This window comes from Crocodylus siamensis, chromosome 7 (genome assembly GCF_052110815.1).
Source record: "Crocodylus siamensis isolate JL-2025a chromosome 7, ASM5211081v1, whole genome shotgun sequence".
NCBI lineage: Eukaryota > Metazoa > Chordata > Crocodylia > Crocodylidae > Crocodylus > Crocodylus siamensis.
Window position 1 is genome coordinate 70,623,823 of NC_143401.1, and position 27,821 is coordinate 70,651,643.

Here is a 27,821-nt window from a genome sequence, read left to right on the forward strand (position 1 = left end):
ATCCTACCCATGACTGGGCAGTGGACATTGAGGGCTAAAAAGGGAGGGGGGGCATTGCTCTCTATGTTAAGGAGCAATATACATCTTCCATAGTTAAATCGGGCCAAGAAGAAGGGCAAATTGAGGTACTATGAGTCAGTTTACAGGGTGGTCGGGGTGAAAGGGACTTGGTAGTGGGTGTCTACTACAGACCCCCACACCAGGGGGACAAGTTAGACCTAGAATTCTCGAGACAGCTCTCAGAGGCAGCGCGCTAGTCGTCATGGGTGACTTAAATTTCCCAGACATTTGCTGACAGAAACAGGCAGCCAGGTGTGCCCGCTCACAAAAGTTTCTAACCTCCTTACAGGACCATCACCTATCACAGGAGGTACATGTTTCTGCTAGGGGAAATGCCTTACTAGACTTGGTACTGGCCACAGGGGATGACTTGGTCAAGGATCTGCAGATGCAAGGTTACCTAAGGGATAGTGACCACCTATTGATAGGGTTCACTATCTGGAGAAAGGTGGGGAAGATAACGAGTAGGGCGGAAGTGCTAGACTTCAGGAAAGCCAACTTCAACAAGTTTAGGAGATTAGTTAGTGAGGGACTGACTGGTAAAAGCCTTGGAGAGATGGGCGGGTGGGTGTTTCTCAAGGGAGTAATCCTGCAGGTACAGAAAAGGACCATCCCAGTACACATAAAAGGGGGCAAAAAAGCAAAGAAACCCTCTTGGTTGACCAAGGAAATCCAGGAGAGCCTAGGGGGGAAAAAGAGGCCTATAGACTGTGGAAGCAGGGGGCTGCCACCAAGGAGGAGTATACCTGCTAGGCTCGAGCTTACAGGGAAACAGTGAGGAGAGCCAAAGTGGAAATGGAGCTTAGGCTGGCAGCAAAAGTTAAGGATAACAGAAAGTCATTCTTTAAGTACATAGGAAGAAAAAAGAAGGTGCAGGGTAACTTAGGGCCCCTCAGGATGAACTAGCATAACTAGTAAAAGATAAGATGGCCAAAGTGGAGCTTCTAAATGATTTCTTTGCATCTGTGTTCCTGGACATGAATACAAATCATTGGGACTGGGTAAACCCAGTGTAAATACCAACCCACAAACTATTCATGCTGATCTAGTAAAGGGGCACCTGGAGGGGTTGAATGTATTTAAGTCAACAGGCCCTGATGACCTTCATCCTAGGGTACTTAGGGAATTAGCTGGAGTCATAGTGGAGCTGCTGGCACAACTGTTTGAGCACTCATGGTGCTCAGAACAGGTCCTGGAGGATTGGAAAAGGACAAATGTGGTCCCTATTTTTAAGAGGAGGAGGAAGCAGGAACCGGGTAACTATAAGCCTCATAAATATAAAAGTAAATATAAGTCTCATCTCTGTCTTTGGCAAGACCTTTGAGAAAATTGCGGGTAAAATAATGCTAAGGGGCAATCAGCATGGGTTCATAGCAGGCAGATCCTGCCTGACTAACCTGGTTTCATTTTATGGCCAGGTCACAAAATGCTTTGATGAAGGAATAGAGGTAGATGTTATTTACTTAGATTTTAAAAAGGCCTTTGACACAGTGTCACGCCCAATTCTTATAAATAAACTAAACAGTTGCAATGTAGATTATTACCATCTGGTGGGTAGAAAATGGGCTTATGGGATGCACCTAGAGAGTGGTGGTGGATGGGTCAGTTTCTACCTGGAGAAACGTAGGCAGCAGAGTCCCCCAAGGCTCTGTCCTGGGACTGTTACTATTCAATATCTTCACTAGTGACTTGGATGAGGGAATAGAAAGCACTCTGTCCAAGTTTGCTGATGACACCAAACTATGGGGGGAGGTACACAAATTAAATGGAAGGGGGTGAATCCAGGCTGATTTGGACCGGCTGGGGATATGGGCAGAACAGAATAGGATGCAATTTAACACGGATAAATGTCATATGTTGCACCTGGGAGGAAGAATCATCAATACTCCTATAGCCTGGGAAGTACCATTCTGGTAGCACAACTGTGAAAAGGGATATTGGAGTAGTAGTCGACTCCAAAATGATAATGAGTCACCAGTGTGATGAGGTAAGAAGTAAAGCTAACAGCACCCTTTCTCACATAAGTAAAGGCCTAGAGAGGTGATACTTCCCCTCTATGCAGCATTGGTCAGACCGCAGCTGGAGTACCACATCCAGTTTTGGGCACCGCATTTCAGGAGGGATGTGGATGGCCTGGAGAGGGTTCAGAGGAGGGCCACTCATCTGGTTAAAGGCCTACAGAAAAAACCCTATGTGGACCAATTGGGAGACTGAACCTCTTCAGCCTCCACAAGAGGAGGCTGACAGGTGTTGTCATGGCCACCTACAAACTCATCAGAGGGAGCCAGCAATAGGGGATACAATGTTTACCAGAGCACCTATAGGGCTAACTAGAAATAATAGCCACAAACTGGTAGAGAGCAAATTCAAAGTGGACATCAGGAAAAAATTCTTTACAGTGAGGGTTGCCAAAATATGGAATACACTTTCAAGGGAAATGGTGCTGACCCCTTCCTTGGAGGCACTTAAAAGGAGATTGGACAGATATCTGGCTAGTTTCTGACCCCAGCAGTCTTTCCTGCCCAAGGCAGGGGGTCGGACTTAACGATATAATAGGTCCCTTGTGACCCTAACATCTGTGAAACTATGAAACTATGTAAAGGATTCATTAGTATTTGGCAATACAAATAATGTGACATTCTTCCTAAAAATGTAATCCAGAAAATTCATTAACATAAATGTGTCTTAGAGAACTGTAACTTTTTTTATTCTTTATGGGTTCCCTGGACCCAATCTTTGATCATGAGACTTTCTTTAAACCACATGATCATGGAGTGGGTCTCTCTTGTGCAGATGTTTGCCAGTCATGCAGCTAACTAGGGAACATGATCTGAGTAAGTCAAGGTGGGGGGGAGGGGCAGGTGAAATTGGAAAGGGCTAGTGGGTTCAAGGGGAGTTTTGGCGGGTCTGGGGGTTGGCAGATCCACAGAGGGGGTTGTCCATCCAGGGGTGGGGAGGTCAGGGAGCTAAAAATAGTACAATCAGGATGGGGGGGGGCAGAGAAAAAGGTGCAGCCCTGGGGCTGGGGTGAGTGGTTGTGCTTTCCCAACCCTGAGGCCACACTCCAAATGCGTACGGATGTTCAGTAGATTGGTCTAACCTATGCTCAATATAAGTTAATGCACCTCCTCAGATGAATTTAGAAATTAAATTAAACCAGCCATTTTTGTCTGATCTAATCTCCTCAAATGTCTGTACAGATCAACACTTAGATCAGCGTAACGCCAGTTTGGTCAATCCAAGTATTACATTTGCATATACCCTATGTCTACCAATCATTTTATTAAATATTACTTTAATATCAGATATTCTACACTTCTCTCTTAGTCTAAACACAGTGCTGCTACTGTGGTATGGTACCACATGTTAAATCTTGACTTTTATAGGTAGTATTGTATGTGCAGGTAGTGTAAATGCACAAAGAGCTCCATGAGAACCATTTCATCTGTAGCTGAAGTACAACTATAACTGGAGCCAAACACATCACTGTTTAATGGTGCAATAAATTTAATGCAAAAGTGAACAAAATCATATCCATCTGTATGTTGAAAGAATTTCAGGTTAGGAAATTTGGCTAGAACACTGACTTAACAGAATCCACAATCCTAGGTACCACAAAATATTTAATAGTTATGAGGAAAGAAGAAAGATATCACTTCATATTATATTTTCCTGTATTTCACAACATTTTGGTTTTCCTTGAATTCTAAATTCTTTATTTGTATTTATCCTAACTAAATTTTAGGTATATCCACATTCTGGCTACATATGAACAGTATATTTTTAATCAATGCATTCTGGACTGAAGTCAGTAAAACTTTTTAAGAGATCCTTTTAAGGGTGCTGTGATGTGCCATGCAATATAAGGACTGTTAAGTGTGCAAAAGTGGTTCACAAATTAAATGCAGGGTTTCCAAAGAGGAATCCACAGTATTAAAATCATTCTGACTTGTCATTATCTTTGTGAGTTCTTTGCAACAGATAAATTGCTCTACTGCTTTTCTGTAGTCAAAAAAGAGTGAAAACAGAGCTGACACATACTGAGGGGTGCATAAAGTTTACTGAGGGATGCTTTGAATCTATGGAGGGGTGCCTCAAGTCTAAAAACACAGAATTCTTCACAAACATCAGATAGGGACATAAACATGTGGCTAAACATGTGGCTGAAAATTGCAACCACAAAAGGAAAATAACCATTTTTAGAATATAACTATTACAGAGCTGAAAGGACAGTTTCCAAATGTCTTTGTTCTAACAGAGGAAGAGAAATTTTTCAAAAGCCAAGTCAAAACTAATTAGTTTTGTGAAAATACATTATGAAAACATTTTTAGACCTATAGTTGGTTAACTGCTCATATCAAATATTCTGGTATTGAAACAGTATAAATAATAATAATTCTTTATATAATAATTAGGTTTTGCATTAATAGGAAAGTTAATTATACATAGATACAATTAATTATCTATATATTTCTGAACTTTTCAGATATGCTGAATTAAAAAGTGAAAGCCATTTTCATTTTAAGTCCTGTTTTCTGGAACTATTAATTTGCCTTTTCAAAATTTCTTTTTGAGCTTTTTCTACTTTCTGCAGTTGTTGCTGCTGCAAGATAAGTGTTTGTTTGGTGGCAGGAATACCTGTATTATATTCCTTTCTCCTCATCCCAGAGTTTTTTTTATACTTTTCAATCCAGAATTCACTATGGTAACGGGTCTATTAAAATTATTTATCATCTCAACATATCTTATTTTAAACAAGTAATCAGGGTTTGGTAATTTTTTTTTTAAATGCATGCCTATTTCTTTTTGGTTGACATATTTAAAGTTATATCAATTCAACTTTTAACATTTTACCAGATGGCCATCTCCCATAATGCAAACTGACAAATCAAAAGGCCACTCTTGCTCTGAAAAATATATGAAATAAACAGAATTGAAAAGCTAAAAGCAACATGTAGAGTACAATATACTTAACTTGAATTGTAAAAAACAAAGCATTTTAAATTTTTTTATATGAGTTGCACCTCTGGAACATTAAATCAATTATTTGCCTTTGTGTAAGGTGAATGCCAAAGGAAGGTAAGGATTTCTGCTGTGGTTTTTGTATGCAGAATGAGCTTTAAATTAAACTAAGACCTCTCAGGAAAAAAAAAAGGAAGCTTTCTGCAAAGTTTATTTATGAATGTGAACTTGATGACCCTGCACATGTTACAAACTTGACTGTTAAGAAAGGAGGTTTTTGGAAAAATGTTTCCTGCTAATGCAACTTTAATCATAGTATGAAAGGGCTAAATATTTAACTAATATATTTTACACACTACAGTAGGGTTAGAGAATCAGTCTGGACACAGACAAGATTTAAATTACTTTTCAGCTCTGAGGCTGAATGAGGACTAGAAACTGGGTTCAAATGAAACTGGCACTGAAATCTCACAAGCTGGCCCCCATACATGCTGGAATTCTCATCTTAATTTATCACTTGTTGTGGTACCTTCATAGTATCGAAGTCAGCCAGAACAGGAGACAGAATGCAGCCTGGGACCATGTGTTAAGACAATGGCCAAACAGAAGCCAAAAGAATCAGAAGCTGTAATTCTGGTGCTGCATAATGAATAATGAACAGTGCATAATGAACAGTGGTGGAAGTTCTTTAATCTGGAACTTGGCAAAAACAAAACAAAACAAACAAAAAACCCTCTCTCCACCTCTAATGCACATGCATGCACAGGTTTATGGTTCCCATGCTTTACTTTCTCCTAAGTCTGAAGTCAAACTTAAACGCTTTCCTGAGCGTGACTTAATCATGTAACTATTGATTTTACAGGTCTCTAATATTAATAGGATTTGAGGATGATAATGGTTAAAAGCTGTAAGGGGCAATTTCCACAGTGCCTACCTTCATTATATTTGGCTCTAGCTGTTAGGCGCTTGATTTCTTTTGCCTTGACCATGTGCCATGATTGACTTTATAGAAAATACTGTCAAGTTAAAACTCATATTTAATTAAAGATCTGTGCCTCAGACAGGAAGAGCAGTTGGATCTGGGAGATGTTGAAAACATTTCATGTTTTTCCCAAAAGAATGGAACTTGGTGATAATTTTAATATACTTCCATCAGATTTGATGCACTATATCTCCACAACTTCTGTGAATTACTGTTTACTCTTTTGTTTATCCTTACTTTCATTTAACTACCATATTTACTTGAATACAAGACAAGGTTTCTCCACCGCCACCAGTTAGCATGGGGAAAAACTATGAAGCTGATTAATGCAGCCAACTCTAAGCATGACTACAAAATTCATGGCCCACATTGGGCAAACATGCTGATGGGAATCTATCACAAGAACAGGTTAGTGTAGCCCAGGGGTTTTTAACCCTTCTTGTTCGGGGTACCCCCAGCGGATGGTTGACGAGGAGGGGGTTGGAGGGGGAAGAGAGGGATCCCCTGTGCGCTAGCAAAACCAAAAGTGCCATCAGCTTCTCCACACCCCTGCTGTGGTCCTGGGGCCTTCCAAAGTACCCCCAAAGGTACACTTACCACCAGTTGAAAACCCTTGGTGTAGCCCATCTGAATAAGGCATACAGTAGTGCCCATTAAGTGCAGTCCTCCTCACTCACAACAGTTTTTCTAGTCATGGTGAGCCATAACCTTGCATACAGTTCACCCAGTATCGCTCTGTTGTTCCTTCTGTCAGTCTGGTGCTTATGATTAATGTGGTCCCACCCTCCATGAGGTGAAAGCTGGATGAAATTGCCCTGCACTTTGACTGCATATGAATTTTTGGAGCATCCCAGAACTTGTGACAAGAATATCTGGTTCCAGTCATGAGTGAGGGCTAATTAGTACATGAATCCTTCAGGGAGAAGGGGAGGATAGCTGGAATACACACACATACTGAGCAGTGCTGAGCTGTGGAGTCATCATGACTTGAAATGCTCTGGACTCTAGTAGGGCCCAGCCCAATGAACTGTGTTCACAAGCCTTTTGCTTTGAATTCATGTATGCATTACGCACAGTTTGTGCTACATATATACCTGGCAGGGGAGATAACATGATCAACCAGACCTACCATCTTCTTGGCCTTGAATGGACACAAGTATAGTTAGAGGGTGAAGGCCTGTTTCTTGCATTGTGGGCAGGCTGACTCCTGTGAAAGTCTACAAATACCTCCAAATTTAAGGATCTCAGCTACACAATTTATGGTGATGTAGGATTACTTTTGGGCTTTCCCCCTAGCTTGCTCCTTCAACCTTTTGGCTAGGGGCAAGCAGGATTAGGGGGCATCTGAACTCCAAGGCCTCTGGGGTTAGGGCTTGCACACAGCATGCCTGCCATGAATATGGGAGTATCTGAAGCCCCAGACTGATGAGTCTGGGAGGTAGGGTACTTGCTGGTGATAATGACTGATCTCTGCTCAGTCGAAATTTAGAATTTAATTCAGAACTGATTTGTTCTTCGTGCTACAAATAATTAGGTACCAAAGTGCATCTCAAAAGTCTGTTTATGGAGTACCTGTGCTAAAACTTCCAGCAGTTTCAAAAAAAGGTAAAGGCATCAATTCTGGATGAACTATATTAGGGGTACTACATGCAAATTGCTACATCCATGTTTAATTTCAACATTATTATTTTCAGATTTGCTCCTCACTTCCATGTATGCAGACAGAGCAGGGTCTGATAGTAAGAAGAGGGAGAAGGGGCTGCCAGGGAAAAAAGTTAAGGGGAAGCAGACAGCAAAGGGCTACCTGACTCCCCAGATGTCCCCTTCCCACTGCTACAGAACTGAAAGTACAAATTCAAGACAAACCTCCAATAATTAGATTCAATACTTGGAAAATTATAATAAATTTATAATAGTCTTATAGTTGTCTTATAATTAGCCATCTTCTCTTTGAGTAAATATGGTATTATAATTCATTCTTTGTTACTGGTTTGACACAATATTCAGTACATCGTGCCTTTTTAGGTTTCTCTCGCATTAAAAACCAGAACGGACCAAACTATACACAATAAACTTAATAAATTAATACTATTTCTCTATTTGCATACAGTTTAAAAACAGACTCCAAATATTATGGACTGATAATTGAAATAGTGTATGCCAATGTATCCAGTGTATATCAATAAATTGTTTAAAATTTACTTACTTACTGTAGCTACTGCTTGTTTATTCACTATTTTTAATTCATCATACAATTAGTCATCTAAGACGCTTAGCATTGTTTATGCTTGCTAACCAGGAAATATGAATTTGAAAATCTCCAGAGATCTGGACACTTCTGGTCCACTTTTGAGCCAAAATCATGGTTCTGTTCCTTCAGACAATTCTGAGGAAGAAAACACTTTTACTGTCAAGAAGCAAATAAAAATAGTTGCAATATTTGTCTCTTTTTCTTTAGTTATCCAGTAGGGGTGTTCGGAATGGGCCCTATTCGATTCAGATTTGGCTCAAATCAGGGACAGTGATTCAATCCACTAATTCAAATCACTGTCCCCGATTTGATTCGGCCGAATCCGAATCTGACGATTCAATGCTGATTCAGTGAATCAGCGATTTGGACACAGGCACAGGTTTAAAAGTTTTTTCTACATACCTTGAGATAGCAGGCACAGCTCATGATCACTGCAGTGCTGGGGTGGATGGAGCTTCCCACAGCAGCGTGGTGGGGTTCTCCAGTGTACTTGGCAGCAAACCCAGAAGTTGACTGGAAGTAGTCATGGTCCACTTCTGGGTCTGCCAGGGAATGCATGGGGGACCCTCCCCTGCACCCACCTGGCCCAGCAATCGGCCACAGGGGGACCCCAGGTGCCCCCCCCAGACCCAGGAAGCACCAGTCGCTGAGCTGGGAGGGGCATGGGGGGGGCAGGACACTCCCTGGTAGACCCGGAAGTGCTTCTGGTCCACTTTGGGGTCTGCTGTCAAGCATACTGGGGAACCCCCTGTGCTTCTGTGGGATGCTCCATAAGCCCCAGCACTGAAGGGATCATGAGCCCCTGATACCTAGAGATATATAAAAAAAACATTTAAAGCTGTCTCTATGTCTGAATCGCTGAACGTCTGCATCTCTCTGAATTGATTCAGAGGCTTCTGAATCGATTCAGGGAGATTAAAAGATCTTCTGATTCAATTCAGATTCAGAGATTTGGCCACCGAATTGGGCCAAATGTCCGCTGAATCGAATCAGGGACCGAAGCTTCGCACAGCCCTATTATCCAGCTGTAATTAATGTTCAAAGAATATTGAACTGAAATGAAATATTCTAAAGAATCAAGTATAACATTAAACATTCATTTCAAATTTAAGATGGTCAAACTTAATGAAAAAACTCTGGCTCAGATGCTCCATTTTCTTGCATCTTTCATAGTTACGTATAGCTTTAAAAAGTACAAAACACAACCAGACAACTAAATCTGTATGTTATACCTACCTCGTGCTCAGAGCCTAGACAGTAGGCAGGGTTGAGGCACACCTGGATCCTATGCACAGGGCTGGGCCAGTGCATGGGATCACACCTGTGGACCTACCCTGCACACTGACCCCACTCTGGATCTGGCCCATAGACCCACCCCACCCACAGGTTATGGCCCCACACCACTTATCTGGACAGTGGGGCCAGAAAATTGACTACCACATATTTGCAGATAGAAATTACATGAGAGGTAAACTATAGCCCATTGTTTAAAACAAAATGAAAAAGTATTATTTAACCTGCAAGCATAAGGGAAAAGCCAATTTATGAAAACATCTTGCTCTTCAGACAAAAATGAAAACCAAAATTTACTCAGCATGTATACTTGCATGTTAACTTTAAGATGAGTAAATTTTTAGAGATTTCAGAAATAACCTAGTGAAAATACAAGGACGTTGCCACCTAATCTAACTATAAACTGCATTAACATGTTGCTATAATATTTATAAATTTATGCACACATTCTTGATAGGTAATAATCTACTTAATGAACTCACTTCTCTCATGCTATCTAATATAGTCCAAAATTACTTTGCGTGCTAAAAAGTAAAGCATTATTTTTTATTTCTATCATGATTTTCTATGTATATTCAACCCCTGAGGGTTTCCTTTCTATACATCATGTAGATTTGAAAGCAATCTCTCAATTCCCTCAAGTAGTGTTGTAGCAGAAGGAATCCTTATTAGCAGACAATTATAACTATTTAATTCTATTGCCCTCTATTGACTCAAGGCCAGAAGCACAGATGGAACTTCACAATGGGGGAAGAAACAGAAGATGAACCAGAGGTAAGTGGTTACCATTTGCCATAATATAAAGATGGCTGCACAATGTTCATGGGATGTTCATTTTGTACATCACCAGTTAAATAACTGATTGCTGTCCTCAAAGTGGATGCCTATAGACATGCAGGGAGGCTGCTCCAACACACTGTAATTACAGTGCACCAGAACAGAATTAATCAAGTCTGTCAGATCATGCTAATTAGCACACCTCCAGCAGTCTCTGCATCTCATGCATCAGCATCCCCATGCTTCAAAATGGTGGTGGAGGCACTTTAACTAAAGTTCATTGAATGTTCACCTGTTGGTAGTCACCAAGTTTGGAAAATTTAACTCAAAAGGTGAAAGTTCCTCAATGCTATGAGTGAGTAAAAACATGGAATAAGAATGCGAAGCATAATGTAACCTTATATGCTATATAGAGAGGTCATTGTTGTTCTTCCTATAATGCGTGATTTGTGCCAAACTACAATCTTTGAACATATCAGTATACAGCTTAAATGGACTGTCAAAGTAAGTAGGGTCAGAAATTCACTCTGGGGTTTTTTTTATCTGTTTACAGAATCTGCCATTTTTTAAACAAATGCTTCAATGGTCTTTTCTTCTAGAAATGGATGATAGATTCCAACAGTCCAGCACTCATGTGAAAAATATTTTTCATATGTGTTGGAAGAGGGAAATGTGTCTAAGGAAATGGTTTCATTTTCAAGGAGTTCTTATAAATACCAGTAAGAAGAAAAATGTATTATAAAGTTATGAAATAAAAACTTAACAGTTTCCTTTTAAGGAACCCTTGCTTGATTTGCAAGACTTCTTTGGTATCAACAGTACATTCCTGATGAAATCTTACATTTGGTTATAATAATAGAACAATAGGGATCTAAAGAGTAGTATAAAAAACCTGTTGACCCTGCAGTTTAAAACAATGGATTTTCACTCACTGAAACTAGATATGAGGCTCTCTCACCATACATATACACACTTGCTGTTTCAGTGTACCTGCAATTGGTTCCATGACATAAATTTTAAGAGTTAAATCCTTCTTCAAAACCAGAAACATTTTTATAGGTCACCCTTTGAATACATGGCTTGATAATGTCCAAAGAGGGGATAAACTACATAAAAGGAAAGTAATTTTTCCAATTTTCCCTTCAGTTTGGTGACAGGATTTTTCCTTTAAAAATTCTAAGGGGCTCCTGAGAACTCCCTTTAGCACAGCATGAACATTACATAATTCATACAAATGATTAAAAGGCAGAAGGGGGAAAATAACTGCAATCAAAATGCTCTCAAAGTTCAATAAGCTAGTAGTTTTACCCAGAAAAGTTTCATTTTAGAGTACTAAATATTTTATGAAATAAGCCTATTAAAATAAGATCACGTTGAAGGATAACAGAAATTCAACCTTAGAACACTTGAATCTAATAACACGCTCAACCAAATGCAAAATTCTATTTCCTGCTAGATCAAAATTTAATTGTTCCACTTCATTATTTGATAATAATAATGAATTCTATTAAGAGGCTTATTTATTACTGTTTTCCTTGGGCTACTCCAGAACTCCAAGGTAACACTGTTCTATTATATCCAGTTTTAGAGATAAGAGTGTAACAATTTAGTGGAAGTAAAAATGATAATCTTAAGAATGTCACATTCTTTACAATCTTAACTCACCCAAGAACTCTTTCCTAAATCACACCCTTCCCACCAACTTGAAGATGGCTCACACATATTCATAAAAATTACCTCTGTTTATACAATGTATTTTATGTCATGCATGACAACATTTAATCAATATTGAGGCTTATCTACACAACAAAACACACAGAAGTAAAATAAACATTGTTATGATACTCAAAATTATATTGTTAAGGCCAACAGGAAGTTACATTTTCATCTTCTGTTAATCATTTGACAACACTTTTTTTTTAAAAAATGACACAATTTATATTATCAACTTCATTTCTGCAGCAATCCAATTAGAACTCTACTTGAAAACACAAATGAAAACATTTATATGGTCAGTTATATTAATCATTTGTATCACTTACCTTGGTAGAAAAATTCACCAAGGAACCACTGAGGTTGCCAGTATTACATTTAAAATTTAGGTACTGGTCCGGGTAATAAACTGCTTCCCAACTCCCCACATCACGGATTAATGACCTGTCTGAATTTGCAGATATTTTCTGAAAGGCTGTGCAAGTCATTCCTATGAAGCTTGATGGTTTGATCACAAAGGCCTCCAGAGCAATATTAAGAGACACCTGTCAAAAATTGAAAAATACATTTTGAAGGAAATCAGTAGAATAAATTATGCATTGGGTATACTCTCTCTCTTATGTATACATAGGGAAAAATATCACCATGTTTCCTTTGGACTGTGAGTAATCCCACTAAGATTTAGTTTCGTCTCCACATCACATCCCTCCTTCCAAGCCTAATCATCAGCACCTACACTGGTTGCTGCCTACCTCTCATATCCAGTTCCTGTCTGATTCCCAGGTCCTGCCCATTCTCCAGTCCCTGTCCTGATTACCGATTCTCAGCTACTGACTTTAGTTTCTGCTTAGGATCTAACTCTGATCTGTGGATTGGACTACCCTAACCCTGGTCCTAATGCCTGAGCTTGCTTGTAAGAGCTAGCTTAGCTTGGATGCTGGCACAGAAAGCTCCTTGAGCAAGTTTGCGGAAGATGTGAAACTGGAAAAGATTGAGAATGTATTGGAGGATGTGAGCATAATTCAAAGGGTTCTCAACATATTGGAAAGTTGAGCTAGAATAAACAGGATGAAGTTCAGTGCAGACAAATGCAAGGTGCTACATCTAGGGAGGAATATTCAAAAACATAAAAATATAAAATGAAGGACAGTTGGATGGATGGTAGTACTAGGGAATAAGACTTGGGAACCTTCATAGCCCACAAACTCAATACAAGCCTGCAGTGTGATGCAGCCACACAAAAGACGAATCTAAGTTTGGGCTGCATCAACAAAAGCAGTAGGTGTTAGACATGAAAGGTGGTAGTGCCTCCCTACTAGGCACTGGATAGGCCTCATATGGAGTACTGCATGCAGCTCTGGGTTCCACGTTTTTAAAAAGACATGGAGAAATTAGACGGGGTCCAGAGGTGGGCAAAAAAGATGATCAAGGGCTTGGAAGGCAAGTCGTATGAGGAGAGGCTGAAGGAACTAGGCATGTTCAGCTTGTGCAAATGCACTTAAGAGGGGACATGATAACACCCTTCAAATGTTGAAGGGCTGCCATGAAGAAGAAGAAAACCACTTTTTCTCTCTTGCCACCGAATGGAGGACAAGGACCAATGGCTTGAAGTTGCAACAAAGTAAATTTAGATTGGATATTCAGAAAACCTTCTTCACTGTTAAAATAGTGAGGCAGTGGAATAGACCGCCTAGGGGAGTTGTGGACTTACCATCACTGGAAATGTTCAGGAAGGTTGAACAGTAACTGGTCGGGTATGGTCTAGGTGTAGCTATGCCTATTTTCTATTATGGGCATTTCCTATGCTTCTGGGCTTTGCTGGTTGCTCCCATCCTGCTGCACTGCTCCCCACCCATTACTTTTTCAGCTATATACATCAGGGTGTTTTTAAGCCTCCCCAGAGGCATTGGGTGTTGGCCATGGTTTACTACTGATACATTTAGCAGCAGATTTAATTTTACAGAGATTACATCTAAAGCTAATGTCCACGAGCTTTGTGCAGTTTTACTCTGTTGAAAGAAACTACTGCATTTTCAGTGAAGCAGTTTACTGGCTAATTGCTTGCTGGCTAAACTCCAAAAGGAACAGAAGTTGTTTAGTACTGCGTGAGACTATATATGAAACTCCACAGCTTTGTTTATTTGTAAGCTATACTCAACTGTATTCCAATTCTCGTACAGAAAACTATAAGAAGAAAAAAGCTAAAGGACAGCAAATAGGTTAGGGACATATATCTACATTTTGTGTAAACAAAATTACTTTGGATAGGAATGATAACATGCACCTAAAGTAGGGACAAGTACGACCTATGGCATTTTAAATAACATTTGTAATGACATTTAAAATAAACCAGATGTTCTTACCAACAGACCCGCTCTTGTTATAACTTGGAGCAGTGGGGGCCAACATTTTTTTTGGCAGGAGTACCATAAATTAGCCCTCCAGTCTCCCTGAGTGCCATTCTAACATCCTTCCCCTGCCAAATCTTCTACTTTGCTTCCTGTTCCTGCCCTGTGCAATCTGCCCAATCTGTTACTCTGTTTTATATTTCTTGCCCTATCTGCCATTGTTCTTCTTGCTCCATCCCCAATCTGCCATGTGCCACACACACAAATTGCCTGTACCACTAGTGCCATGCATGGACCCAGGTTGGCCACCCATGAGTTGGAGTCATAACAGACCAGAAGTTCCTGGAAAATAAAGTGCTTTTTATAAATGGTAACTCACACGCTAAGTTAATCCTGGATAGATGTGTACTGCCCTAAAGTATTTTCTGTTAAAGGACTTTATCAAACGTCTAGATCCATTCTTGAGTGTTAACTTAGAGCACAACTGCTGCTGTCCCAGGTGATATTGTTCAGGGCTACACGCTAGCCTCAGACTGAGCTTGTTTGCTCTGCCTGAGCACTGGCCACATCTCCCAGCTGTAGCTGACTCAAGCCAGTAATAGATTTTGATCCCAGGCCCACATGCCTAGTGTGGCAGGGGAAGGGAGTTTCTGTCTATTCCCATAGCCTCTCTAGCCCTGCAGCATTGGGAGGGGCAGCAGGGGAAAGAGTCCAGGGTGCATCTCCCATGCAAGCCAAGCCTCCCTGATTGTCTCCCCCACCCCAAGGTCCCAGCCAGAAAGTTGTGGGGGGCTGTTTCCCCTCTTCTCCCCACCTCCTCCCCAGCAACTGCTGACAGTTGCTAGCTGGCAAGGGAGTGGGTCTGGGGAAAGAGGATGCTCTGGGAGGTGTGCAGGTGTGAAAGCCCCTCCCCACCACTGAACAGCAAATGTCTGTTCAGTTGGCCCCAATCTAACTTACTGCACTTTGAGTAAAGTGAGATAAGTTAGAGCGCTTCTACCAGGGGCTTTTGAACATCTGTATTTAGCCTTATGGTATAGAGTGCTGATCATCCCTAAAGGGAAGCTATGGAGCATTCCTAGTTGAAGTTTCAAGCTTCTACAATTTACTCTCTACAGAAAAAAGCTCAAGCACAAAACTTACTACCTTTCTAAAGAACTGTAAGATGCACCTTTTTGGCCAGGTCTACCTAAATGGCTTAAGCTAATAACATCTAGAATTGTATCTGACAGCCACATTAAAAGTTGCAGACAACAAAGGAGTGTATTGTTTTTTCTCTTGTGGGAACTCTTCATTTACACAATTCAAATCTTTCTAAAATGGACCCAGATACCACAGTGAGGGCCAACCTACAAATGAAGTGAATATTATACTATAGTTGCATAATCACCAATGACTGATATAGTGAATATTTATTATTGTAGTAGTATGTCTTAGAGGAAAACATAAGTGATAGTCCCTATAAGTGTCCTTTTTGACAATCAGTAACATAATGTAAAATTTGCAGTCTTCTACTAAACTTAAGCATATATGCAAATTGGTAAAGAAACCATGATAGAAAATACATCCCAACAAAAAGTGTTGTAAATTTATGAGATACCTTTGAAATAACTTGAGTATTACTGGTCAGCATCTGACTTGCAATGTGCTCCACACACTGTACAATTCTGGTACATGCTTTCTCTTCATTTTGTGCCATCCATAACACATGGTCATCTACCAACATCACATTACTAGCAATTTCAATTATAGCATCTCCAAGCTGTAGGGAAAAGTCATTACAAGGAAAACTATTAGACAACTAAAGCAACAACACCAGTGATGAGTGCAATGGAAAGTCAGAATCTTCTATCATTTAAGGAGACGTGCCCCTCTGTTAAATCATTACATTTAGAGAAATATAGAAACTGAGAACACAGAAGTGCTAAGTAACATAAACAAAACTTTCACTACTTAACTGTGAGATATTCACTTTTATTTGGCTTGTTTGATTGGTTGGCTAGTTGATTAGGTTTTTTTAAATTATTAATTTGGGGTTAAAGCAGATGCTATCAGTTTTACTTTTTCCTAGTAAATAAATTAAGTTAAGGGTTTTCCTACTTTACTTGTTGATTATAGCTGTGATCATCTCTTGTTGGTAATTTTGAGCTTTTCATTTACTACTTCATTTACATATTTCAAACAGTAGAGAGGATGAAACCCACAAAATGAAGGTACTTTTAGGATTAATATTGTAGGACCCACAATACAAGTGTGTTGTATTTTGATGGGTACAATAATTTACCAGAAAGCCTCAAATGCTTTTTTGGCAACGTTTTCTTTCTTATCATTATAAGTAACACCTACAATTACTAAATATAAAAGAGATTTAAAGGAATCTTTCTTGTCTTTTTCTTTCTTTTTAAATATTTGTGGATTAGGCACTATTATATGTGGTTGATTTCACTGTCTCTATGTACATTCTATAACAGCCCAATTTCTAGACATGTTAACTCACACCTCATTCCATTTTAAGTCAGCAAGATTTGCAGGTCCACTACCCCTTTGAAAATCAGTTAAACATTTGTTATTTCGATTTCTTGGTTCTGTGGATCTGTACTATAAAACCTCTAGTAAGCTCAAGAACAAAGATCAGAACACACTCTCTTAGGGTCCTTAACGAATTTTGTCCTACATGGCAAAGTTAAGAGATATACACTTCAAAAAACAGGCAAATATGATTGTAATCACCTTATTCAACACCGAAAAATGCAAGGTTCTCCACCTTGGGAGGAAAAACCTGCAACATGCTTATAGGCTCGGTAGTGCTATGCTGGTTAGCATTACAGATGAAAGGGACTTGGGGGTCATAGTTGACCACAAGATGAACATAAGCCTTCAGTGTGGTGCTGCAGCTAGTAAAGCGAGCAAAACACTGGCTTGCATCCATAGATGATTCTCAAGCAAATCCCAGGACGTCATTCTGCCCTTGTACTCAGCCTTGGTGAGGCCGCAGCTGGAGTACTGCGTCCAGTTTTGGGCTTCGCAATTCAAAAAGGATGTGGAGAAGCTTGAGAGGGTGCAGAGGAGAGCCACACAGATGATCAGAGGTCAGGAAAACAGACCTTATGATGACAGGCTGAGAGAAATGGGGCTATTCAGCCTGGACAAGCACAGGCTCAGGGGTGATCTGGTGGCCACATATAAGTTTATCAGGGTGCTCATCAGGATCTGGGGGAATGTCTGTTCACCACAGCGTCCCAATGGATGACAAGATCGAAAAGTCACAAACTCCACTGCGACTGGTTCAGGCTGGACATATCAGCTGGTCCAGACGATCTCCACCCTAGAGTACTGAGGGAATTAGCTGCGGTCATTGCAGGACACCTGGCACGGCTTTATGAGCACTTGTGGTGCTCTGGTGTGGTGCCGGAGGACTGGAAGAGGGCCAATGTGGTTCCCATCTTCAAAAAGCAGAGGAAGGAGGACCTGGGAAACTATAGGCCAGTTAGTCTTACCATAATCCTGGACAAGCTTTTTTAGAGAATAATTCTGGCACATGTCCACAAGGGGCCAGCAGGGGAGATTATGCTTAGGGGCAACCAACAGGGGTTCATTAGAGGCAGGTCCTGTCAGACCAACCTGGTGGCCTTCTATGACCAGGTCACTGAATCCTTAGATGCAGAGGTAGCAGTGGACATAGTCTTTCTGGACTTTTGGAAGGCCTTCAACACGGTCTCTCACCCTGTTCTCATTATGAAACTAGGGGGCTGTGGTGTCGACACCTACACAGTCAAATGGGTCACCCACTGGCTGGAGGGCTGCACCCAGAGAGTGGTAGTGGATGGATCATTTTCAACCTAGAAGAATGTGGGCATTGGGTTCCGCAGGGCTCGGTCCTCGGGCCCGCACTGTTCAACATCTTCATCAGTGACTTGGATGAGGGGGTAAAAAGCACCCTGTTCAAATCTGCTGATGACACTAAGATGTGTGTGGGGGGGGGTGTGGGCACGTCAGAAGGAAGGAATAGGCTACAACTGGACCTAGACAAGTTACAGGGGTGGGTGGATGAGAATAGGATGGGATTCAACACTGACAAGTGCAAGATAATGCACCTGGGGAGGAAGGACCAGCAGCAGACCTACAGGTTGGGGAACTCCCTTCTCATCAATACAGAGGCAGAAAAGGATCTTAGAATTATCACTGATACCAAGATGAACTTGGGTCAGCAGTGTTGGAATCCAGTCAGGAAGGCCAGCCGCACCTTGTCATGCATCCACAGATGCATCTCAGGCAGGTCCAAGGAGGTGATCCTCCCCCTCTATGCGGCCCTGGTCAGGCCGCAGCTGGAGTACTGCATCCAGTTCTGGGCACCGCACTTCAAGAGGGATGTGGACAACATGGAGGGTCCAGAGGAGGGCCACTCGCATGATCGGGGGCAGCAGGGCAGGCCCTATGAGGAGAGGCTACGGGACCTGAACCTGTTCAGCCTCCACAAGAGAAAGCTGAGGAGGGATCTAGTGGCCTGTTACAAACTAGTCAGAGGGGACCAGCAGGCATTGGAGGAGTCTGTGTTCCCCCAGGCACTACCAGGACTGACTAGAAATAATAGTCATAAGCTGGCAGAGGGTAGATTCAGGGTAGACATCAGGAGGCGCTACTTCACTGCTAGGGCAGCTAGGATCTGAAACCAACTTTCAAGAGAAGTGGTGCTGGCACCTACCCTGAGGTCTTTAAGAAGCAGATGATCACCTTGCTGGGGTTGTTTGAACCCAGTACTCTTTCCTGCCATGGCAGGGGGTCAGACTCGATGATCTGCTCAGGTCCCTTTCGACCCTATAAACTATGAAACTATAAGAAACAACTTCTTCGCTGTCCACGCCCCCAAGGTTTGGAACAGACTGCCACCTGAGGCGGTTCAAGCACCCACTTTGAATGCCTTCAAAACACATTTGGATGCTTATCTTCCTGGGGTCCTGTGTTTCCTGCTGACTTCTTGCCCCTGGGGCAGGGGGCTGGACTCGATGATTCTCTGGGGTCTCTTCCAGCTCAAATGTCTATGAAATCTATGAAATATTTTTAATCTGTTAAACCAATTAAAATTCATGTTGATCTTACTTTTTTAAAGTAGTATCCTATATTATATAAAAGGACTCCAAGAAAAAAAAAGGACTGGAGAAGAGAAACATTTGTAAGGAAACATTATACTGAAAGAAATTTTCTGTTCCACACGTGTAGATGTGACATTTTTTCAGTTCACACACACACACACACACACACACACACACACACACACACACACACATTATTCTGGAAATATAAATATTGAACACTGAGTTCTCATGTGAACAAGAGATATCTTGGAACTGAAATTCAAATATGGAATAGGGAGGATAAGTAGTTTGGCACTTGTACTACTGAGAAGAATTTGAAAGCTGCAGTGAATCACAAACTGAACATGAGTTCGGCAATGTAATGCAGTCACAGAAGTAACAAATGCAATTTTACGTTTAAAAAATCCAATGTAAGAATGTTACTGGTATCACTATTAGATAATGGTTACACCTCAGCTAGAATACAGTGTCCGGTTTTGAGCACTGCATTATAAAGAATACAGAGAAACTGGAGAGGATCCAGAGGTGAGCAGTGAAGATGATAAAGAGGTTGGAAAGCAAGCCAGGTGATGAAAGACCAAAGAACAAGGTTTATTTAGTTTGGACAAAGGGCGAGTTAAGAAGAGACATGATAGCAATTTTCAAATCTCTGAACAGCTGCCAAGCAGAAGGTAGAGAAACATTATTATCCCTTTCTACAGAGGACAGGGCATAGAGCAATGGGTTTAAACTGTGGCAAGGTAACTGATATCAAATCTCATGAAAAAACTTCCCAACTAGAAGAGCAATTGGAAAATGAAAACACTGTCTAAAGAAGTTGTGGGATCTTCACTTGAAGTTTTTTAAATATTCAGTATGTAGCAGCATTTAAAAAATGGACCCACCAGAAATAATGGAGAGGGCTGCCTGGCAGAAAGACAGAATTTGTCCCAGTGGGGACACTGTAGGCTCTGAGGTCAAGTGAAGCTGCTTTGGAGGCAGCCCTGTTGGAAGTGGGAGAGGTGATGTAACCCCAGCAAAGTTTTGAAAGACAGCCGTAAGAAAAAGGGAAGGGCTCTGGGCTGGGATTGGCTGAGAAGCTTGAATAAAAGTGGGGAGCAGTTTTCCCGTGGGAGGGAATGAGAGAGAGAGAGAGAGGGGCTGAGGGTCAGGCTGGAGACTGGAGGCAGATTCTCAACACAGCGGTTCCTCGGAAAGCCCCTAGGAGTGCCCTGAGGAGCAGCAGAAAAGGCTGCCATGGGTGAGATACAGTATCCAGTTCCTCTCTCCAGCCTGGGAGCCTGGTGGAGGCAGGGTCAGAGACGGGCTGATCGTGTAGAGGCTCCAAGCCAGGAAAGACCTGCCAGCAGCCTGGTGAATGGCTGGGTGAGTACAACAGAGTTGGGGAGACTGCCAGAGCCTGCCCTGTTTTCCCTGAGGAGTGAGGGGCTCCAGGGGCAGGAAAAACCCAGGGAGGGACTGCGTTTGCCAGGCTGTGAGGCAGGAGAGTTGCTACAGCCTGCAGCTCAGATACTGCTCCCTGCTGAGCCGGGGAAGGGGGTGAAAGACAGGGGAAGGCTGTCTTTGCAGGGACTGCAGAGGAGGAGCCACTGCCTGATGCCCGGAGACCCTTGCTGCCCGGATACCACAAGAGCATGGAGATGGACACCAGCACCAGGGAGTGTCCACAGACCACGTGCAGGGACACGGACTGTTCTGCTCCCTGAGACACCCTGCCAGGGGCAGTGCACACGGGATCCCCTGGTACATGGGTGAGACTGTATAAATAATTTCTTGAGGTTTATTAGTTGGTATATTAATGTGTTTATTTAATGGTTATTTGTTATGCTGTAAATAATTAAATCTTGTAAATAGTTTGAGAATTGTCCGCAAGGGTGCTCGATTGTAAGGGGAGGCTCTCCGCTCGGGGGCACTGCAGCAGCTTCCCAGGGGGGCTGGGCAGGGCTACTGGCTACCGGATACCCCAGGATCCCACAGTTGAGATGAGGGCGCGTGTTGTGCCATGCCCAGAGTTACAAGGAAAAGGAAAAAATCTTGAAAGCAGTAACAGTGAAATAGACTTAAGGAATGACTTAAGCATAAAAATTAGAGTTGAGTTTGTGATCCTAAAAAACAATACAATTTTAAATTTTCTATTAAGCACTCCCATTCCCAAGGAGAAAGACATGATGGGACCTCTTTATATAGCTCTTAAGCAACTCTATTGGAACTATTTTTCCCTGTCTGGAAACATAATCACTAGAAGGTTGTTGACAAATTGTGTAATTGACACGGTGAACAGCAATAAAAAAAGATTAAGAAAATGGACAGAGTAATTTATGAAAAAAAATCTTAAAACTTATGTAAGCAACAATTCAATAGGGTCAAAATAATAATAGATAAATAAAAGATAGGCCATCCAGGACAGGTAGTATTTTAAAATTAAAATAAAACAGAGAATAATGGCATGCTCTCAAATAAAAACATCTGGACTAAATAGAAATATGTCCTCTTGATAGTAAGATACGCTACACTGAAATTAATTAACCAGGAGACATTAATTGCAGAAACTCCATAGTGTGTGACATTAACACCAGACAGGATTAAGAAATCATTCAATGAAGTAAAATTCTGCATTGGCCGAGAGAGCTTTAAGGCGTGTCTCAACACAGAACTTGTACCAGTTTAACTAAAAACGATTATAATTAATGAAAATCTCTTTGAACACACTTTTAGTCATTCACAACTGACATATTAATTTAACTTGAGCTATAAGTCAGTTACAATATAATATATAGAGTCCATGTCCATGTGTATGTTTACCTGCAAAGTTAACTAATTAGCTGCTGAGTAAAGCACCACCATCTATATGTGTAACACTATTACACTGCAGTAAATTAATGACAGTACTATCTTACGATGGGGTAATTAAGGGTGCAGACAAAAGTGACACTTTTTGCCTGATTTGGCCACAAAAAACAGTCTATAATTGTGACCAAACAAGTACATGGTTGCAGACAGCTTCAAAAATGGCCAACTGGGTGAAAATATGACTCACTGCATAAGGTATCAGATAAAGATATTCCAAAATGTAGTGTCTTTTGTAACTTGTATCTGTAAAGCTCCCAGCTTGTTCCTGTTTTTAGAATGGGAGGGGGGGAAAGGAAGCAGAATGTATTGCTTCAAAGTTATCTGCGTGTGTAGATGCACCCAGTATGTCCGTACAGAAGACTGCATTATTTTAAAGCAATTTTTAGCAAAATCAGTGCAACTTCCACATATGGATTAGGCGCTTGTCACTTGGATTGCATGGCAAAAAGACAACAGTTGAGGAACATATAAATTAAAAGAGGTAAAATCAGGGTGGTAATGAGGGATTTGAAAGAGATGAAGCTGATTAATGAGCCTAAAAGTTAGAAGCATTTCCAAGCCCAGGAAGCAACATGAAACAAACTGAGGCTGAAAGTGGGAGAAGGAAACAAAGGGAGCTATTAGCAGAGAGGATGGAAATTGTATGTAGTGCAAGGGATTGGGACATAATTGTCATGGATTATCATGGATTATCAGGGAAGAAGGGTGGAATTGCGTGGATGCTTGAATAGTGTATGGGACTAGAAGCTCCTTCATAGGGAAGGATAGGGATGCCCATAAGGAGATATGAAGTGGTGCTTGCTTATGTAGTGAATAATGTATAAGCTGTCAGTACCAGACCCAAAATAGAATAAAGGGAGGGAACTATAATTATTAATAGGAGTTTTTCTACTCATTTGGTAAATTCTCACAGTTAAAAAGCAACACCACCATATTGGGATTTTTACCCTTCGAAATATGACTCTTGGAGAGCATTTGGTATGCACTTTAGGTCTGGCCTATGATGATGAAATTAAAGTTGGAAACATTCTTAAAGTGGCACTAAAATATTAACTATTACAAACCCCAAAGCCAGAAAGAAATAAAAATCACCAAACTAAAAGAAAACAAATGTTTTAACTCTAACTAGCATGTATGCAAAATTACAGGTTAAGAAATCTTTATGTAAATAGTTACTGTGAAAATTCACATTGAAAACTATTATGAATATCCTTGCTGTTCTCTATATAAAAAAAGCTATTTTTCTCTTGAGGCTTCCATAACTTTTTATTAAATTTCCTTGTAACTGTCATCCATTGTGCTAAAAGCTTCTATAGAAAGTTATCCTTTGAAAGAAGCATTTTCTCATCTTCATATAACAAGAAATATACATTTATAGCTCCTCAAAACTTTAGTGAAAACATCTTTCATACTTATTCTGTTGATGGTATAGAAGAAACAGAATAAGGATTTGTAACACACAGACAGTTAAGGAAACATCCAGATGGGAGGGCATCTGGAGTTCTGCTATATTATCCACTGTATATTTTAACATGACGCAAAATAAACGGTTTGCATTCTGAAGTACAATATTTTGTTTCAAAGCAGCAATGGCTCTGTCAGTCAGATGGGAAGGCACAAACCTCCTCTTAGGCATGAAGAAACACACTGCTGAATATTCAGAGCATATAAATTCACAAGTCCAGTAAGAAATATTAGATGCTGTGTTACACTGTATGCCAGAATACATTTAAAAAACACCATGTCAAAAAGTAAAGTACATGATTTTGAATGAATATATTAGATAATTTAGTATCTTACATCTTCAACTTCATCCATGAAGCCTATTAATTTTTCCAGTATGAAAGCTAAATATATAATATCCATTTTATCTGCAAAGTTGGAAGCACCTCTTGTGTAAGCCATCAGCTGGCGGGAAAATTCAGGAGCAGTGGTTCCATTGATGTGCATCTGAAAATAAATCCAAAGCATTACATATAATATCTAGGTTACAGAGACTTATGTACATGCTAGTATTGCTACCAAAAGCCATGTACAGATACTTGGTTTCTCCTGGGAGGATCGCTCATCTCCCAGGAGGAAGCACAGATGTACAGACGTTCAGATTTTTTCTCCCCGAGTAAAAATGGCTGCTCCTGAAGAAAAATAACTTGGGAATAATCAGGGATAAAAAATTCCAGGGAGAGTTTCTCTTGAGAGAGCAAATGCCTGAACATGTTCTCTCCTCAAAGAAGCCAAAGCACTGCCCTCCAACATCCCAAGGTGCTTTCCTCCCCCAGAAGTCTGTCACTTGCTGGACTCTGGTGCTCCAGGCAAACAGGGAACAGAATACACCCATGTCACAATCCCAAATTGTGCTGACGGGAGATAGGAGGTCCCTATACATGAACAATGATGCAGCTCCAACGTGCTGTAATTATAGCATGTTGAAGCAGGCTCAATTAATCAAGTCTTCTGAAGCATGGTAATTACCATGCTCCACCAGATTCCAGTGTCTCATTTATCAGCATCCCTGCACTTATAAATGGTGGCAGGGGTACTTTAACTAAAGCTCATTGAATGAGCTTTAGTTAAAGTGATCTTGCCATCATTTTTAAGTATGGGGATGCTGATACATGAGATGCTCCAGGCTCTTTAATTAAAGCAACTCTCAGAGCTGCTCTAATTAAAGCACTCTCCCACTCACAGAGAACATGTAGAAACACCCAGGCTGCTGAAGCATCTGGGTCAGCCAATCAGGCCTACCCTGTGCACTGCTGCCATTCTGTGTCCAGGAAGACTGAGGGAGACTATGGAGCATGCTGAGATGTGTGTACCGGGGCCCCCTGGCTGTGCAGAATCAGCACTTCAAGCTCTCTGCTCTTCAGCAGCTCAGCATTCAGGCACATCCTTGTACGTTTTTTGAAATACTAGCTACCAGATTCCATTTAAAAATGGAGGGTTAGTTGGAAGGTTAATTCCTGTATGCATATTACACGTAAAGTTTTTTTTTATTAATTCACAATGTTTGCTACCAAGTGATACATTTATATAATTCCAGCCATGAGTGAAGTGTAAAAGACCCATGAAAAAATTCTACAAAACATAACAGAAACTTAGGCCACTGAAATACATTCTTTTAAAGGCATGTTTGGATCTGATCCCTGATCTCAGCAATCATGCTTCCTGGCATGCCACGTGCATGGCAGGAGGAGCAATTGTGAGATCAGATCCCACACACAATCTATTGCCAATGTAGGGGCCTGGGATCATGACCCTGGCTCCCCTGCACTGGAAAGGAGCAAGGTAGGTGTCCAGTACTTCTACGGTGGAAGAGCCCATCAGCTGACTGGCACTTCCAGCCTCATGAGTGCTACATTGTACTGAATGGTTCTAGTGAGCTCCCAAAGCTGGGAGAGCACTGATAACATATTCAATTTAAGCCGTCATGGGAACCAGCCACAAAATTATTACTCATATTTTGTGACTTATTCTATTTTATCATATATTAATTGCTTGAATGTGTGGCTGGGTTACTACTTAAGACATGAATAACTGGTTAATCATGATTTAAGCGTAACATCTTACAGAATCATAGGATATATTTATTGATTTTGTTGACTTATACAATTTAATACTTTGGATATCATTCTATGTTGAACTCTACATGCTTGAGGGGTCAGTTCTATAACAGCATATTAGTTTTCCAACAAGAAAATCAAAGCCAGTCTATGAACTAGACTCTTACCTGAATGCTAAAAATATATCAGAGCTAAGTTACATTCATTCTTGCAAAGTACTGACTGCTTTGGTTTACACTCAGTAAAATACATAAGTACTAAACACTTGTCCATAAGGATGCTGAAATATATACTTAAAGTTAAGCATGAACTTTAAAAGCCTTGCCAAATTTTTAAAAAAACTGTTCAACAAAGAACTTTAAAATGTTTTTGAAGCTGTGAACAAATTTAATTCTCAACTCTAAAGAGATTTGCTACTTGCGAGCCTACATCAAATGTTCCTGTTTAATGGTTTTCATGTTCCTATAATGGTATACCTGAGCAAAATGACTAGCCTTAAGCCTGCATGAAACAGGACTTGAAACCAATATAACTGTTACATATCTATCCCCTGAGTTAATTCACTAAAATATGATTATATTAGCAAAAATCAAACTATGTTCATGCCAAATTTTTACATTTCAGCTGTCAAATCTCAAGTGTTGTTTTTACAGCAGGCTACAATACTTTTACAGCTGATATATGCATTTTCTCCATGTCAGGCAACTACTAAAAAAAGTGGGGGGAGGTGAAGGGGAGGCAGGAGAAATAATTTTCCTCAACCCTCCAAAAACAAAATTCTCAGGCACTGACAACTATCTAACACCTGAGTGGCAAACAAAAAGGCATTAAAAAATTACAAGCAAGCAATTATGCTGCAACTCTTATCATCATTATTAATAATCATTTAATATAATTATGATATTAAAGTGTCAAACAATTTAATGGTTTATCAAACATGTAACTTCATCTGAAATAATCATAATAATAAAAATATTGATAAATAGTATGATTTTTAAAACTTTTCCAGAAGAGAAAGGGAAACTCAGGAAATTGATTAATGAAAACAGAAATAAAAACATAAGTTCAGTAAAGAAAATGTGTATACGTATGTGTGAAATGCTGGTATGTGTGAGATACAGGTAGTTTTTCAGAATAAAGGCAGAATCATGAAACAGAAAATCTACCGTTATTCATTTGTTGAAACAACAGGCACAGAGGCAAATCAAGTGACCAGGAAAAATAAAGGCAAACCTTTGTTGCAGTATGCCACCACCCAAACTATTTTATTTATTTTATTTCTTTTCTTCAGATTAACCTCAGTTTTCCTTCATAAGAACTATTTTTTTAAGTTTGGCTTTACATACCAACTGTTCTAGACAAATCATATTTCATGATTTTATTTCCTTGTTCTGTTGTCACAATATTGCATATATGTTTTAGTTTAGTTTAATTTAATTCAAATGGTATCTCTGATGGCCTTTTTCTGAAGAAGTCCCAAGGGAGTAAGAGATCAACAAGTAATTCTCCTCTTTCCTTTACACCTCTGATAGCACTAAGTATCATGCCAATATTTGTTTGGGTTTTTTTTCACGTAATAAACTAGAATATGACCTTCCCAGAACTAAACAGATAAAAAGAAGAGTCCTGCCAGCAGTAGCTTTAGTAGGCACAGAAGACAGATGTGCAGACTTACTTATTTAAACTTTGTACTGAGCTCAAGAGGATAATAACTCAAACACATGTCCCCTGTATATGCTGCTCCTAATTACTTTTTCATAGTAAAGCTAGAGCATCACTGTTATAATGCATTCATTTAGTGCTTTACAGAAATGAAAGTGTAAATGCTCCCTGACCTGGAAAACATACAATCTCAAGGGTTGATTGAATAAAATAATGTATGCTGGCAGCCTCTCTCATGAGATTTAGCAATTTCCATGACCAACATAGGGA

The 27,821-nt window shown here is 40.4% G+C and overlaps 1 protein-coding gene across 2 annotated transcripts in view; it reads right to left on the minus strand.

Annotated features, from left to right (window-relative positions):
* ADGRA1 (adhesion G protein-coupled receptor A1) overlaps positions 1-27,821 on the minus strand; it is a 553,479-nt gene that overhangs the window by 222,438 nt on the left and 303,220 nt on the right. The window contains exons 10-12 of one of the 2 annotated variants that reach the window (XM_090057369.1): positions 24,130-24,279; positions 15,987-16,148; positions 12,368-12,583 (exon numbers count right to left, since the gene is read on the minus strand). In XM_090057369.1, coding sequence (XP_089913495.1) covers positions 12,368-12,583; positions 15,987-16,148; positions 24,130-24,279 — 528 coding nt within the window. Of the gene's footprint in view, positions 1-12,367; positions 12,584-15,986; positions 16,149-24,129; positions 24,280-27,821 lie in introns of those variants that run through there. The other variant, XM_090057370.1, reaches the window with a different exon arrangement.